This window comes from Ctenopharyngodon idella, chromosome 14 (genome assembly GCF_019924925.1).
Source record: "Ctenopharyngodon idella isolate HZGC_01 chromosome 14, HZGC01, whole genome shotgun sequence".
NCBI lineage: Eukaryota > Metazoa > Chordata > Actinopteri > Cypriniformes > Xenocyprididae > Ctenopharyngodon > Ctenopharyngodon idella.
The window spans coordinates 23,013,415-23,032,193 of record NC_067233.1 but is presented as its reverse complement, the minus strand read 5'-3'; the positions used below and the strand labels follow the sequence as shown (position 1 = coordinate 23,032,193).

Sequence of the window (18,779 nt, the reverse complement as noted above, 5' to 3'; positions counted from 1 at the left end):
AATCCAGAGCAATAAAATGTATCACAGTTTCCACAAACATATGAAGCAGAACAACTGCAAATGAGCAGCAAATCATCATATTAGAATGATTTCTGAAGGATCATGTGACACTGAAGACTGGAGTAATGATGCTGAAAATTCAGCTTTGATCAAAAGAATTAATTACATTTTACTATATATTCACATAGAAGACAGCTATTTTAAATTGCAATAATAATTTACTATTTTTACTGTATTTTGATCAAATAAATGCAGCCTTGGTGAGACTTCTTTCTAAAAATGTTTTAAAAAGCAAGCGTTTGATCAGTAGTGTGCATGAAGATGGTAGTGTGAGCTCAGGTTCAGTTGCTTCAGCTCTTACGGAAGGAACATTTACTGTAAGTTAATAATGAATGAGAATTTGAGGTCAGCGTTCAGAAACAAGCATGCGACGACTGCTAGAGTAAGCTAGTATTCAGTGGAAATGTTGAAGGCAATCCAGGTTTCCTGTTGATCATTTTTGGATGCTTTAGTGTACTTTACACCTTTACATCTGTCATTGTTTGACCAAGCGTGCTATTAGAAGTGACTATTTTCTAGCACTGCCAAACTGCATTTATAGACAAACACTGAAGTTCTTTCTTACCCTGACAAATTCCACATTCATATTGCGAAGGAAAACTGCATTAAAATGTCTTGCTCTCTCTGCCCAAGTGCCCAGCGCTCCAGTTAAAGACGCCCTGTCAGCCCGCTCCAGTTTCTGAATGAGCAGGTTGTGTCTGAAGCCAGAGAGATTTTATGAGATAATGGATAAACTGAATTTAGTTCTCGGAGTCCAGCTGGCAAGAATGTTTCCAGCCCATTCACCTCAAGAGAGCATAAAAACTGCTCGTATAAAAGACAACGCTGAGAAATATGGGTGTGATTAGCATAAACGCTTTCCAAAACCTACACACTTAGAAAAAAAGTGGGGTTCTATATAGAACCCTGGAGTTCGATTCAATTTTAAAGAACCATTTATGCCAAAAAGGTTCTATGTAAGGAGAAATATCTTAAATGATTGCATAATATGTTCATAGTTAATGGGTTATTTAAATTTTTGACTAGTAATAAAGTGTTTATTTAATCAAAATAAGTAATAGAATTTAAACAAAATTAATTGGAACCCCTAAAAGGTTCTATATGTGAAGCGTCTGACGGAATCCTTCAAGGTTCCATATAGAACTTTTCTTCTAAGAGAGTTTCACTTGTTCCTAATTTGCATCCTGTAACACTCGTCCTATTGTCTTATTTGAAAAGGCGGATTTTCTCTCGGATGTCAGACATTCCCTCTGCAATCTTCCTGCAGGAAAGAGGAAGAGGACAGAAGGATGAAGATCTCCCGCCCTTCCTCTCACGCAGTGCAGTACGAGAACTTCGTCCGTCTAGCGACTCCCAGAAGCCGAGGCAGAAGCACCCAGGAAGTGAAGTAAGAGAATCTGGAACTACGCAGCACACATTCATGAGATCTTTCCGGAGTTAAAATTAGCTCCTGCTGAGGAGGAAGCCAATACAACATCTGTTTTCTTCAGTAGCACGTAGTGTGTGTGTGTGTGTGTGAGAAGATGCTGTCAGACAATAGACGATTGTCCGGTCTGTAACCCCTGGCAAAGTTTGTGTTTTACCACAGAGATCTTTTTTTTTTTTTAAATGTTATATCACAGTCACAGATCTGGGCCCAATTTCATCTCCAAGCTGTTTTAAAGACTCACATATTGTGTCTGTTGTCTTATAATTTTATTTGTGAAGACTTCATGCCGTTTTTATTTTGAGAGAATTCAGTGGTGAATAAATCATCTGTCATGCTCATCTCTGGATTCAGTTTAAAGTTTTATTTTACAACCTGTGGATTTTTGTTACGCAACGTCTTGTGAACACATGTGCTGCAAAGCAGAAGAGAGTTGTGATTCTTATCAAACCAGCAGCAGATGATGTTTGCAGGTCTTAGTATAGACATGAAGCTATATTAGAATATGATAGAAGTATTATTGTTAATTAAAACTAAAACCATAAAAAATGATAAGTGATAAAATATAAAACTAATAAAAATATCAAAAACACAACAAATTTACTAAAATTAAAGCTAAAATATAAAAATAAAATGTAATTCAAAATGTTAACAAAGACCTAAACCTAAAAAAACAATCTAAAATCTGTGTGCAGATTTGCCTGGAAACCGATCAAAAGTTTGGGGTCAGTAAGATTTTTTTAATAAAGAAGTCTCTTCTGCTCACCAAGGCTGTGTTTATTTGATCAAAAATATAATAAAAACAGTGAAATATTATTACAATTTAAAAGAGCTGTTTTCTATGTGAATATATAGTAAAATGTAATTTATTCCTGTGATCAAAGCTGAATTTTCAGCATCATTACTCCAGGCTTTAGTGTCACATGATCCTTCAGAAATCATTCTGATAAGCTGTTTTAATGCTTAATATTGAAAACAGTTATATTTTTGTGGAAACTGATACATTTTTTTTTTATATTATTAGAAAGTGTAAATAAGCAGCATTATAAATGTCTTCTATATTGTCACTTTTGATCAATTTAATGCATCCCTTGCTGAATAAAAGTATTTATTCTTTTTTTTTTTTTTAAATCGTGCTGACCCCAAACTTTTGAAGGGCAGTGTAAAGCAGCACCTGAGCTCTAACATTTTGCTCTGCTGTGTGTGTTTCTATAGTTCTCCACACTCGTCGGTGTGTGAGCATGACTGTCCCATCTGGCACGTGAGTCCCAGTGTGAGGAACGCGATGGTCTCGCCACGAATCCTCCATCTGGCCAACCCTAAAACCAACCACCCAAACTTCACCAGCAACAGACAGGTCTGAACCTACAGGAACGACATCGCTTTTAATCTGGTTCTGGTGCTTAATTTATTGTGATGACGAGTTTTGAAGTCAAGCGCCATTTACATTTGTGTGTTTGTGTCCAGAATGTCCAGACATTCATCTCATATGCAGCTCAAACAGCCAAGATGTCACCCAGACTCGAGCAGCTCTCACTGCCCAGACTACGAGAGGACAGACACTTCTATGACTCCGGACGACCAGAGAGTCCAATCCGACCTGTAAGAGACAGACAGTGTGCTGTATATGTATAAATGATCTAAATAAATCTAAATATTGTTCACGAAATACAGTAAGAATTACCGCAAAGTACACAGATTTACCAACCTGAATTAAGTATTTCAGAGAGCCTTTTTGGGCCATTTACACAACACCGTTTTGAACTATAAATGGAAAACTTTTTATGCGTTTTGGCTGTTCATTTACACGAAACTGCCATTTTGGGGCCTGAAAACGCAAAAACATAACCGTTATCATCTCCATGTAAACTACAAAAACGCAAATTTGTGAAAACAGTGACATCATGCGTATGCGTATTACATGTACAGTCTATAGGCACGTAGTGTTTCTTAACAACGTGACATCGCCATCTACTGGCCTGGCAGCAGAATACAGTGTTTTTAGTCATTTTCACAGATTTTGACAACATTGTCATCTATACGTGAAAAACACAAATGAAAACTTTTCAGTTTTTAGTACATTGTTGTCATGTAAACTTACCCTTAGAATAAAGTGATTTTGTTAAAGCTACATTATATAACTTTTGGCCCTCTAGTGGTCGAAGCATAAAACTACAAGTGATTTGTGGAGGAACATTGGTCATTACGCGAGTTGTGCTTTGGCTCCGCTGTTCTGCGGGAATGAATTTGATGTGTTTGAGGCGCGCCGTTGTGCTCATGGTTACAGATGATCGCTTTATCAGTGTGAATGTCACTAACATTATCAAAACGGATGTATTAAAAATCATATTAGCAGGTAAGCAGTTTATATGCTGTTGTTGATTGTTGAAATCAATTGTCAATATTAGACATAACGATTGCTATTCAAATCAGATAACAGTGGAAACTATAACTTGGCAAGGGGATTTATAGGCAAATAAGGCAAAGTAGTAACTTTTTTAGAGATTGGAATTGTTACCAACATAAACATTGTTTTGTGAGTCAATGCATAGCAAATGTGATGCTATACAGAGACTATGTTGATTCATGTTTTATTACGGATACTGCCACTTTCCCTTTTTGCTTGCAAAGTTTTTCGGTTCGAGGTTCGGTTGTTGTGGCTTCAAGCTACTTCCACTGCATATAGCAGTAGCCTGATCTTTTTTCCTTTATTTACAGATATGACGTAAACATGAATGATGAAAGTATGCTGTTTCCCAGAAAATCCATCCCAATAACTCTAAAATATAAAGAATTAATATACTGTAGGATTACCATAGTCATTTAGGGTAAGCCAAAAACACGGGATGGAAGATGGTTTTATGAAGTACTCACTCATTATTTAAATTTTGTAAATTTTGAAGAAAAAAAAAATTGTAGGACTCAAAAAAGATAAACTGTTGGTCACTCTTTAGTTGTTTTTCTTGGTAGTACAACATGAAATAAGTCTGGATTCCCAAAGGTGGATTGATTCATCTGTCTTTGGGTTTCTTACAGGTGTCTAGAGGAGCAAGAAAAGCCATGGCGAGTGCTCGGATCCGAGATTTATCTGCTCCTAAAGCCCTCTCTAAAGATTACATCCCACCCAGAGAACCAACATGGCAACCCTGAGGAAACAGAGCTGTGGTTTCCAGCACATTCATCATCTGAAGTTATTGTATTTTGACATTCTCTCATCATCTTCCTTTTTTTCTGTCAGTAGTTTGGTGACTGTTCTTTCTTTTGCTCTGGTTTTCTAATCACGGTCTCAGATTTTGTCTCTGGACATTTTTTTGACTGAAATTAAAGTACTATATTATTCTTAGCCTGCTGCCAAACTTGCCTGGCTTCTCAAACAGCGTTTTCCGGCTCTAGTGTTTCCAGACCATCTCTTCTGCACTTTCTGTCCAGCCATTGCTTTCAGTGAGAAAACAGTGTGAGAGAATCTATGATTATCAGCATGTGGTTGGTAGAAGTGTTGTTGCCTGGATTTTCAGTCTACACAGTTTACTGTAATATAAAATGTAATAACTTAATATAATAACAATTATGTATATACAGTATATACACACATTACTGTTCAAAGGTTTGGGTTCAGTAAGATTTTTTTTTTAAAGAAATACTTTTATTTTATTCAAGGACACATTTAATTGATTCATTTTTTTTATAATGTTACAAAAGATTCTACTTCAAGCAAATTCTGTTCTTTTTAACTTTATCAGTTTTCAAAAATATTAAACAGCACAACTGTTTTCAACATTGATAATATATGTAAATATATTTGATTTTATGCACACGCACACACATATATATACACATATATAAACTTTTATGTTAGATATGATTAAGCGTGATTAATTGATTCAGTAAGTGTATATATATATATATGCTGTCAAATCGATTAATCACAATTAATTGCATCTAACAAAAGTTTTAAATATGTGAATAAATATATATATATAAAAAGTTATATATAACTTTTTATATATATATTTATATATATAACTTTTTAGTTACATTAATTTTTCCTCCTGTGTGTTTAAAGTGCAGTGTTTTTTGTGTTATACTGTTAACAACCAATAAACGCCTTATAAAAAGAATTAAAGCTCAATATTTAAATATTTTAATTTACCGGGGTTTATGCTCATTTGTGTTTGTTTAATTGAATAATTGAAAAGTCAAAAATAGTCAAATGTGTTTGTGAGTTTGGACACTATCCAGTTGGACCTCAAATCATTCCAGTTTTTGTTCTCTCATGTTTCTCATCTGATCTTTCTCTATCTTTTCTTGCTGTTCTCTCAAAGTCTTTCCTATTCCCATGATCCTCCTCTAACTCTCTCTCTGACCCGTGGGTGGCAGATTCCACTTGTGTCTGTCGAGTCGTCGTGGTAACACACAATGCCACGGCTCTCCGTCAGCCATTCAGAATCAGTAAACAGATCTAGTTCCTCTCACTGTATTAACTCGTCAAACAGAACCGAGTCAGAACCTCATCAGACGGACTCAGAGGTGAAAGGTTTGTGTGTAAATCACATTAGGGATCAAACGGGGAGGCATTTCATCAGATGCAATCCTGCTTAAAATAAAAATGAAACTAAATATTGTGGTTCTGTCTTTTTTAAAATCAACTTGAAATGATGTTTGCAACCTATATTACTTCTGTAAAAGATATTAAATGAGGAAAACAATATAGGGCAAGACAGATTTGATCCATGAGGAATTGATTGTAGAACTGCATTTTCACCAGCTGTTGGTTTTCCAACCAGCACTTTGTTTCAACAGGTTGGACAAGAAGGTAAAAAAAAAAACTCCCAAAGAAAATGGTTGCAAAACAGAAGATATAGCCCAAATAGAGGCCCAAACCAATAAAGACCAGGGTTGCGTTTGAAATTGCCCCCTTTACCCTCATTCACTATTCCCTACATTACTTCACTAATATAGTTCACTTGAAGGAGTGAATGAAAACGAGTGAGTGAATTCAGACACTGAGTGTGCCGGACAGGCTGTTGCTTTTGCATAGTTTGTGCTTGCTGTAAACTAGGTATAAACCTTAATGAATTTAATAATCACTTAAAAATGAATTTATACCTGTATGATATTACGCTGTAGCCACATTGGACCAGTGCAGTTTGGAAAATGAATAGATGATTCAGCTGCTGGCGCCATCTTCTGAATTCATTCGCTGCATGACTCTCACAGTGCATTATGAGTATTTTCTAGCTGTTGAGCGTGCATCGGTTGTACACTCATTATTGTGGTGCATTGTGGGATTGAATGAGTGCACTCAATATTGTCCACTATGTTTTTGGACATCACTACAAATGGCTGTCCCATCAAATAGTGCCCTATTTAAGGGTATAGGGGGCGATTTTGGACACAGCCTAGAACAACAAAACCCACAGAAGATACAGGTGCTGGTCATATAATTAGAATATCATCAAAAAGTTGATTTATTTCACTAATTCCATTCAAAAAGTGAAACTTGTATATTATATTCATTCATTACACAGAGACTGATATATTTCAGATGTTTATTTCTTTTAATTTTGATGATTATAACTGACAACTAAGGACAATCCCAAATTCAGTATCTCAGAAAATTAGAATATTATTTAAGACCAATACAAAGAAAGGATTTTTAGAAATCTTGGCCAACTGAAAAGTATGAACATGAAAAGTATGAGCATGTACAGCACTCAATACTTAGTTGGGGCTCCTTTTGCCTGAATTACTGCAGCAATGCGGCGTGGCATGGAGTCGATCAGTCTGTGGCACTGCTCAGGTGTTATAAGAGCCCAGGTTGCTCTGATAGTGGCCTTCAGCTCTTCTGCTTTGTTGGGTTTGGCATATCGCATCTTCCTCTTCACAATACCCCATAGATTTTCTATGGGGTTAAGGTCAGGCGAGTTTGCTGGCCAATTAAGGACAGGGATACCATGGTCCTTAAACCAGGTACTGGTAGCTTTGGCACTGTGTGCAGATGCCAAGTCCTGTTGGAAAATGAAATCTGCATCTCCATAAAGTTGGTCAGCAGCAGGAAGCATGAAGTGCTCTAAAACTTCCTGGTATACGGCTGCGTTGACCTTGGACCTCAGAAAACACAGTGGACCAACACCAGCAGATGACATGGCACCCCAAACCATCACTGACTGTGGAAACTTTACACTGGACCTCAAGCGACGTGGATTGTGTGCCTCTCCTCTCTTCCTCCAGACTCTGGGACCCTGATTTCCAAAGGAAATGCAAAATTTACTTTCATCAGAGAACATAACTTTGGACCACTCAGCAGCAGTCCAGTCCTTTTTGTTTTAGCCCAGGCGAGACGCTTCTGATGCTGTCTGTTGTTCAAGAGTGGCTTGACACAAGGAATGCGACAGCTGAAACCCATGTCTTGCATACGTCTGTGCGTAGTGGTTCTTGAAGCACTGACTCCAGCTGCAGTCCACTCTTTGTGAATCTCCCCCACATTTTTGAATGGGTTTTGTTTCACAATCCTCTCCAGGGTGCGGTTATCCCTATTGCTTGTACACTTTTTTTCTACCACATCTTTTCCTTCCCTTCGCCTCTCTATTAATGTGCTTGGACACAGAGCTCTGTGAACAGCCAGCCTCTTTTGCAATGACCTTTTGTGTCTTGCCCTCCTTGTGCAAGGTGTCAATGGTCGTCTTTTGGACAACTGTCAAGTCAGCAGTCTTCCCCATGATTGTGTAGCCTACAGAACTAGACTGAGAGACCATTTAAAGGCCTTTGCAGGTGTTTTGAGTTAATTAGCTGATTAGAGTGTGGCACCAGGTGTCTTCAATATTGAACCTTTTCACAATATTCTAATTTTCTGAGATACTGAATTTGGGATTTTCCTTAGTTGTCAGTTATAATCATCAAAATTAAAAGAAATAAACATTTGAAATATATCAGTCTGTGTGTAATGAATGAATATAATATACAAGTTTCACTTTTTGAATGAAATTAGTGAAATAAATCAACTTTTTGATGATATTCTAATTATATGACCAGCACCTGTATGGGAGATCAAAGGAGGAAACTATATATTACCATACCGCAGGGAGGAAACACAGACAAAGAGAGTCAAGAGAAATAATATCACCAAGGTTAACCAGTGATCTGGAAGCTAGATATTTTACTTCATGATTTGTTAAATATGGATATGTTTTACACAAACGCATTGTTTCACTTCAGAAGGCTTTTATTAACCCTCCGGAGCCGTGTGGAGTACACATTTATGATGGATAGATGTGGATGGAAGCACTTTCTTCAGCTCATACTGGTTGGTCCTGTTCACTGCCATTATAAAGCTTGGATGCGTCAGGATATTTATTAATATATCTTAAATTGTGTTCATCAGAAAGAAGAAAGTCATACACACCTAGGATGGCTTGAGGGAGAGTAAAGCTTGGGGTAATTTTCATTTGAAAGTGAACTAATCCTTTAATGACACACTGATTACCACAAGAGATTTTCAAGCTTCTCTACACCAGCGCAGCTGAGTTCTGATTTGAGCAGCAGTGGGCGGAGACTATTGCAATCAACCAATGACAGAGTGGCCGAGACTCTCACTGCATTGCTTCTCTCTCTCTCTCTCTTTCTCTCTTGCTCTTTCCCCCCAGTTTCACAGACCAGGTTTAAGGCCTAGTCCACACGTACACTGGTATTTTTATAAACAGAGATTTTCCTTCTTTTAAAAAAAAAACTCGTCCACACAAGCAAGGTTTAAAAATAATCTTCGGCCACATAAAAAATGCAAAAACAAGCTGTGAAGCACTGTCAAGAGCATGCCAAACCAACAGGTGGCGATATAACCCTAACTGTAAAGCCATGTTAGCCAATCAAAGAACTGATAGCAGAGTTATAGAGTACCTCAGGGATGACGTGTTTTTGTAGGCAAAACCCGCCCCGAAGTCAATGGGTTTTTTGAATGGGTTTTTGCTAAATCGCCTGAAATAAGGTCTGTGGTTAAAAAAGCCTCTAAATATTTTCACGTTTTGATCTATGACATAAAACACACCAGTTATAACCTGCTTGTGATTTTTTAAACCTTTATTGTGTCTTAAAAATGGCTAAAAGGGACTACTTCCTTTGGTGGGGACTTTAGACGTCATCATGACAAACAGGACATTTGGACAGCATTTGTCATGAAAAAGTGGATAAATATTTATACACAGCGTAGATCATAATCAGCGAGCATGTTTTTAAATAAAGTTGTTTTCTAAATAAAGTTTGAGGAAGCTTGGTGGTCGTGATGTTGATCCGCGACCATGGTGTGCTGTAGTCCGTTTATAGTTTATAGATATAGCTTTTTATATCTGACTAGGCTTCAAAATGTATAAATGTTGTGTTAACTTGTAAAGATTATCTTGATAGACAAAATGTGTAAGTGTCATAACCATTTGTTAAACACAGAGCTTATTTTTTGCGATTTTCCAAAAGTCTATGGGAATTTTGTCTCGAGATGCACACCCAGTAATGTTTTTTTCTAAGGCACATTTATAAAAGCCACTTAAATGCCCTAATTAACTAAAGCCTACAGTAATCCTGGCTTAATCTAAGCCCTGTCTATGAAACCAGGCCATAATGTTGCTTTTAAATACATTCTGATAATGATTGACAGCTTATATTTTGTATCAGTCCCTAACCGTATTATTTTATGTCGCTGTGGCTGTATACTCTGAAAGACTCGTGCTGCAGTGTTTGTGTTCAGGGCAGCATCTGTGCTGCAGTCAAATAAACATGTTTGTTTTTCCGTAGAGGGTGTGGGACGGTTTTTCACACCCCACTGCTCAACACACACACACACACACACACACACACACACACACACACACACACACACACACACACACACACACACACACACACACACACTCCACTGCAGTCAGCTGCACTCTGCCAACCATTCGAAAGCAGCCTCATCTGTCCATCATTTGCTTAGTTTAAAGACCTAAATATTTTATGAAACTGCCATCAGCATTTAATTCGCCTGGGGCTTCTCACTCCTTTCATTGTTATTCACATGGATTCTGTTGTTTAGTCAACTGTTTCACCATCCTTTTTGATCAGGATTTCATTTTAAATCCTCTTTCTAAACACTTTCAGTTGGTGTTTTCAGAATGAGCTCCAAGTGAAAAACAGCTCAGATGTTGCTTTCATAGATCATGAAACTTGACTCAGTTCTCATTGTGTCAGCTGACATGATTCTTCTTAAAGTAACAGATAAACAAAGCAATTGTCATATTAGGTGAAAGTGATTTTTTTTTTTTTTTTTTTGGAGTTCATACTGACATCTTTGACTTTTGATTGCAGATATCTGAGCAGAGTTTGAGACATTGAGATTTCTTCAAATAAATGTGAGATTACTGCAATCTGTTTTTGTAGAAGAAAAATCTGAGAAGCAGAATACATGTCCATTTGCTCTCCATTTAATCTCATTTTAGGACAAACAGTTGAGATTTTAAAGAGATCTTGTTTATTATTTTTTATGTTTATAGATAAAGATACAGATAAAGTCTCACACTTTCTCTGTTTCATCACGATCCTCCTAACGAGAAAGCAAACAAGCTCTACAATAATCATTCAACACAGAAAATAAAACTCTGAAAATATAGATGTAATTCTTTATATACAGATGCTTACATTAGTTTATTTACGTACATTTGATAGATATTATGGCAATAAAAATACATGGCATACATTCACTATGTTTCGAGCAAAAGATTACAACTTTAATAAAATTAAACAAATCCAACTCCAGGTCTACTGAACATCAGAGAGAAAAAGAGCAAGAAGCATGAAGAATGAAGATCTTCCCTCAGTCCTTCACTGATCCCAGTTCAGCAGGAAGGCCTTCTGCTTTCCTCCACTGAGCGTTTCGCATCCTGAACCATTTCTACAGGAAAGAGAGAGAGAGAGACATCAGGAGATCAGCTAAAAAATGTTTGTTTTTTCTTACGGAGTACAGGATTATCTATGGAAGCTTGTTTCCTCCACGTAATAAAAAATGTAAACTTTTATCTCACAATTACAGTTTCCTTTTGCGTAATTCTGACTTAATTTCTCGCAATTCCGAGTTTATAACTCACGATTCTGACTTAATTTTCGCAATTCCGAGTTTATAACTTGCAATTTTGACTTAATTTTTCGCAATTCCGAGTTTATAACTCATGATTATGACTTAATTTTTCGCAATTCCGAGTTTATAACTTGCAATTCTGACTTAATTTCTTGTAATTGCGAGTTTATAACTCACGATTCTGACTTAATTTATCACAATTCCGAGTTTATAACTTGCAATTCTGACTTAATTTCTTGTAATTGCGAGTTTATAACTCACGATTGACTTAATTTTTCGCAATTCCGAGTTTATAACTCACGATTCTGACTTAATTTTTCGCAATTCCGAGTTTATAACTTGCAATTCTGACTTAATTTCTTGTAATTGCGAGTTTATAACTCACGATTCTGACTTAATTTTTCGCAATTCCGAGTTTATAACTTGCAATTCTGACTTAATTTCTTGTAATTGCGAGTTTATAACTCACGATTCTGACTTAATTTATCACAATTCCGAGTTTATAACTTGCAATTCTGACTTAATTTCTTGTAATTGCGAGTTTATAACTCACGATTCTGACTTAATTTATCACAATTCCGAGTTTATAACTTGCAATTCTGACTTAATTTCTTGTAATTGCGAGTTTATAACTCACGATTCTGACTTAATTTATCACAATTCCGAGTTTATAACTTGCAATTGCGAGTTTATAACTCACAATTCTGACTTAATTTTTTGCAATTCCGAGTTTATAACTCACGATTCTGACTTAATTTTTCGCAATTCCGATTTTATAACTTGCAATTCTGACTTAATTTCTTGTAATTGCGAGTTTATAACTCACGATTCTGACTTAATTTTTCGCAATTCCGATTTTATAACTTGCAATTCTGACTTAATTTTTTGCAATTCCGAGTTTATAACTCACGATTCTGACTTAATTTTTCGCAATTCCGATTTTATAACTTGCAATTCTGACTTAATTTCTTGTAATTGCGAGTTTATAACTCACGATTGACTTAATTTTTCGCAATTCCGAGTTTATAACTCACGATTCTGACTTAATTTTTCGCAATTCCGAGTTTATAACTTGCAATTCTGACTTAATTTCTTGTAATTGCGAGTTTATAACTCACGATTCTGACTTAATTTTTCGCAATTCCGAGTTTATAACTTGCAATTCTGACTTAATTTCTTGTAATTGCGAGTTTATAACTCACGATTCTGACTTAATTTTTCGCAATTCCGATTTTATAACTTGCAATTCTGACTTAATTTCTTGTAATTGCGAGTTTATAACTCATGATTCTGACTTAATTTTTCACAATTACGAGTTTATAACTTGCAATTCTGACTTAATTTCTTGTAATTGCGAGTTTATAACTCACGATTCTGACTTAATTTTTCGCAATTCCGAGTTTATAACTCACGATTCTGACTTAATTTTTCGCAATTCCGAGTTTATAACTCACGATTCTGACTTAATCACAATTCCGAGTTTATAACTTGCAATTCTGACTTAATTTCTTGTAATTCCGAGTTTATAACTCACGATTCTGACTTAATTTATCACAATTCCGAGTTTATAACTTGCAATTCTGACTTAATTTCTGGCAATTCCGAGTTTATATTTTGCAATTCCGACTTTATTTCTCGCAATTTCAAGTTTATATCTCGCAATTCTGACATTATAACTTGACTTTTTTTCTCGAAAATGCGACTTTTTATGTCACAATTTGGACATTTTTTGCTCAGAATTGTGAAATAAACAACACAATTCACTTGGAAACAAAATTTGAGTGGTTTAGCATTATTTTCATTGATATCTGTTTCAATAGAAGTTCTCAAACATGTTGTTGTGTTCATGAAAAGAACTGTATTACTATTTTGAAGTGTTGTATTCTGACTCAATGTGTGTCTGAGAATGGAAGTGAAAGAGTAAACAAGATGGATAAAGTTCGCTATTCCTGTCTTGTGTGCTTTAACGTTTTATAACTCCTGACAGATACCACAGATGTGACTTGTGAAACTGAGTCACTTTTCACCTGTAGGCTTTACAAACACACTAATCTTGAAACAGTATCCCAAATTAGCTGATTTTCATAGAAACGAACAGTTGCACAACAGCTCTGACTGATGTACAGTGATCTTTAACACTAGCATTGCAACACACTTGCAAAACTGTCAGTGACCACGACAGTATATAAAAAGCACTATGTAAAATCCCCCTCTCTGGTAATTTTTTGTTTGTTCACCTAAAAAAAAAAACCTCTCATTTTTCAGCAGAAGGAAAGAAAACAGGGTGTTTAAACAGTGAGAACTGCATTTCTGCGTTATAAAGCAGCACAGTTTATCTCACCTCACAGCACTGCAGGTTTCACTGAGCCAAACACTTTAACTCACAGAATCCACCCATCACAACAAACCCTCACATACACACAGAGCCCGTGTTAATACTCAACATGGCGAGCAGGCATGACCGGTTTACAGTAGAGAGAGAAAGAGAGGTGTACACCTGTTCCTCATACCGCACCTTTTGCGTTTTAGTGTTCTTAACATTAAAATAATGCAAAGAGGTGATATCATTTCCCCCAGAGCTAGGACAGAGTTTGTTATTCAAACCAGTTTTCCCCGGGTCATATTTGCCTAAGAAATAAAGCCATAGAGGAGGCACTGCGCTAAGCTTTCTGGATGACATTGAATATATCATGCTGACGTTTTCATTACAATTTTGCACATTTCACACAATCTTAATCGCCTTCAAACAGGCTTACATATATATATATATATATATACATATATATGATAAAAAATACAGCAAAAAACATAATATTGTGAAATACTATTACAATTTAAAATATCTGTTTTCTATGTGAACATAAAGTAAAATGTAATTTATTCCTGTGATCAAAGCTGAATTTTCAGCATCATTACTCCAGTCTTCAGTGTCACATGATCCTTCAGAAATCATTCTGATATGATGATTTGATGCTCAAGAAACATGTTGAAAACAATTGAAACAGTTGTGTTAATATCTCTAATATTAAAGACAGATTTTGACATTATTAAAACTAGAAGCACGTGCTTATGATCAACTTAATTGACTTAATTTCTCGCAGATCTGAGTTTATAACGCGATTCTGACTTTTTCTCACAATTTCAAGTTTATAACTCGCGATTCTGACTTTATTTTTTCGCAATTTTGAGTTTATAACATGAGATTTTATTTCTCATAATGACTTTATTTCCCATAATGCCAAGTTTATAACACGTGATTCTGACTTTATTTCTCGCAATTTTGAGTTGATAACATGCGATTCTGACTTTATTTCTCGTAATGACTTTATTTCTCACAATTCCAAGTTTATAACATGCGATTCTGACTTTATTTCTCACAATTTTGAGTTGATAACATGCGATTCTGACTTTATTTCTCGTAATGACTTTATAACTTGCGATTCTGACTTTGTATATATTATATTATTATTATATATTGCGATTCACAAATTCGTATATATATATATATATATATATATATAAGCTGTATTTATTTGATAAAAAATACAGCAAAAAATACAATATTGTGAAATACTATTACAATTTAAAATAGCTGTTGTCTATGTGAATATATAGTAAAATGTAATTTATTCCTGTGATCAAAGCTGAATTTTCAGCATCATTACTCCAGTCTTCAGTGTCACATGATCCTTCAGAAATCATTCTGATATGCTGATTTGCTGCTCAAGAAACATGTTGAAAACAGTTTCAGATTCATATTTTTTCAGGATTCTTTGATGAATAGAAAGTTCAAAAGAACAGCATTTTTTAATAGATTCTTTCGTAACATTATAAATGTCTTTACTGTCACTTTTGATCAATTTGATGCTTCTTTGATGAATAAAAGTATTGCTTTTTAACTGAACGGTATGGGCATGTTTTAGTGCAATGTATACATTCACACACCCCTGAACTACTAAGCCTGTTCTATTGTGTGTGATGATGTATCACAAAGGCGTTTTCACATTTCGTCTAAATGCACTCGGTTTTTCACAATAGTGACAGAAACAGACCAGCCTCACGATGGAATGTGTTTCCAGAAACATTCTGCCGAATTTCATGCTGTCAGTGCTGGAAGTGTTGCTCACAAGCTCTGAAATATCTATTAGATAAGCAGCATTACTAACTGCCCCATTACATCATGACTCCTGTGTGGGTTTGTCATTTGAATGAGTGCATTTAGAAATCAGACACCATGTGTTTGAACATGTCGACCCTCTCCGTAAGAGGGAAGGCGCGTCCGGAGGCGCTCCGGTCGTCTATTGTGCTCCAACACTTTGTTTATGGTCAGTGTCAGCGACGAGTCCATTCACACGAGCACAAACCCTTCGGCTTTTAATGCTGTCAGTGTGTTATTTTGAGCTGCTGACAGCAAAACAGGAATGAAGACAATGCACCGGAGAAGCTTGCATCAGGGTAATGTTGCTTTGTGGTTAAATATCTCTTGTGTTAACTGAAAACTTGTCAGTTCACACCCCAGAAGTTTTTTTAAGAAGTTGAGACACTTTGAGCAAAATGAAGAACATCTCACCGGAGGCAGCAGTATATTTACTTGAACATTTATTGTTATCATAAACTTTCTCTGATCAAATAAAGTGGTTGACTGTTATGCAATAAAGGCTCATAAGCCGTATGTCAAACCATATGCTGTTTGAACTAACCTGAGCAAACACGTACCATGATATTACTCTGTATTAATGGACATGCACCATGGTAACACCAAGTTTTTTAAAATTTGTAATTACATTAAGATGTAAATACGCGGTACAATGTATACTGTATCAAAGTACCATATTGCCAAAGGTAGGTGCGTTTTAAATAATAATTATTGTTATTAATAAATAAATTGTTATTTTAAATATGCGTTTATTAAGATATCTCTGACTACATTCAAATATTCAAAGAAATATCTAATATTAAAGACAGATTTTAGGCACGTGCTTATGATCAAATACTAATCTTAGATAGATAGATAGATAGATTGATTCTGAACACTTATAGATTTTCCGACACAACAAGACGCGAGCGCTCCAATTCGACCAATCAGAAAGACGCGGTAAAACCGCAACGCTCCCAAACGACCAATCAACGTGACGCGGCTTCCGATCATTCTAGTTCGTTGCGTCGCGTCGGTCGGTAGCATTGTAAGGATCTCCTGATAAACTCACCGCTGTCTCCTCTTCGCTCAGCCCGCACTCCGCCGCGATCAGCATCAGCGTGGTCTCGTCGGGATGTTTGCTGACCTTCGTGAAATTCTCCTCCAGAACTTTAATCTGATCGTCCGCTAAACGCATCCCGAACATCGCCATCGCGTTTCCACTCGCACTCATGTTTCAACTCCAAACTGACAAATGGACTGGAAACACAAATCACAGCTCGACTGATGCAAATAAAGTCCAAAGTCTTGAAGAGAAACGCCAGCCTCCTGGAGGAAATGCTGTGGAAAGGGGAAAACACAAAGTCAGTGTGAGATCCACAAACTTCAGTCCGCTGACGCGTGCGAAACGCCTCTTTTCAATGACAGCAGCGCGCGCAAACACATCAGATGTGTGTACTGTACCTGATGATGTTCAAACTCCATCTGCTCAGCCTCTGATCGCTCAAAGCATTATGTAATGCCCCCGGGTGACGTCACATCAGATCTGAAGTGCGACAGACCCCAGAAAATGAGATCATGCGGTGTTTACCTACAGCAGATCTCATCAAACCTGTCAAAAAGGTCCTAATCATTTCACCTCAAAATCAAAAGATATCAATCTATATTTTGTGTCTACTTTTCAGACCATTAAACCATTTAAACATTATTTTCATGACAATTAAGCACACCAAAAAAATAAATAAATAATAAATAAATATATATATATATATATATATATATATATATATATATATATTAGTAATTATAGTTATTATTTATCAGTTTACCTATTTAATAACAATTGTATACTATTTAAAAGTATTTATGCATTATCTTAATATTACTAACTTTAAATTCCCACTGAACTGATATTAAAAATCTGTGTACATTTTTCTTACTGTAATATTAATAATATTATGATGAATTAATTTATATTAATATTAATATTTATATATGTTGTTTATTATTATATTAATATTTATATATAATATATTATTTAAAAAATATGATTTAATAATAGCTATTATTTATTTATTAATTTAATAACAATTATATACTATTTAAAAGTATTTATATTTGTTTTACTTCCTTTAAATTTACACTGAATTGATATCAAAAATCTATGTATATATTTATTATTACATTCATATTTATATAATATATTGAATATATTTTTATTAATAATTATTATATTAATTAATAAGTATAGTCATTATTTATTTATTTATTTACTTACTTATTTAACAACAATTATATACTATTTAAAAGTATTTATGCATCATGTTAATATTTGTTTTACTAACTTTAAATTTCCACTGAATTGATATTAAAAATCTATGTAAATTTTTCTTACTGTAATATTAATATTATGCTCAATTATGATGTTTATTATTATATTAATATTTATATGTTATTATATTAATATTTATATATACTATATATTTTTTAAAATATTAATTAATAATAATTATAATAGTTGTTATTTATTTTAATTTAATAACAATTATATACTATTTAAAAGTATTTATACATCATGTTAGTATTTGTTTTACTCCCTTTAAATTTACACTGAATTGATATTAAAATTGATGTACTTTTTTTACTGTAATATTAATAATAATATTATGATGAATTATGTTTATTATTACAATAATTACAATAGTTATTAATTAATTAATTAATTAATTAATTATTATTTAATAACAATTATATACTATTTAAAAGTATTTATACATCATGTTAGTATTTGTTTTACTCCCTTTAAATTTACACTTAACTGATATTAAATAATCTATGTAATTTTTTTTACTGTGATTTATAACCAACATGTTTTTGGGACAATAAGATAATATATGCAAAAATTTTGTCTAGGTGTCAGTGAATCCAGGGTGAAGGACCTTGAGTTTGCTTGCTCATGTGATATGTGAAACTCATACGGGCTGTCAGCAATTTGATCACATCTAGTTAGTGCAAATACAGACACACATCTGTTCACATGTTTTTCTTGAATCTCT

General features: G+C 34.8%; 1 protein-coding gene across 1 annotated transcript; it reads right to left on the bottom strand.

Moving 5' to 3' along the window:
- Positions 1–11,119: 11,119 nt before the first annotated feature.
- hopx (HOP homeobox) lies at positions 11,120–17,318 on the bottom strand. The gene is made up of 3 exons (XM_051860616.1): positions 17,188–17,318; positions 16,796–17,064; positions 11,120–11,405 (listed from the first exon to the last, which is right to left on the bottom strand). Exons 2-3 carry the CDS (start codon positions 16,955–16,957, stop codon positions 11,328–11,330), a joined length of 240 nt encoding a protein of 79 aa, XP_051716576.1. The 5' UTR covers positions 16,958–17,064; positions 17,188–17,318; the 3' UTR covers positions 11,120–11,327.
- Between the last annotated feature and the right edge of the window lie 1,461 nt (positions 17,319–18,779).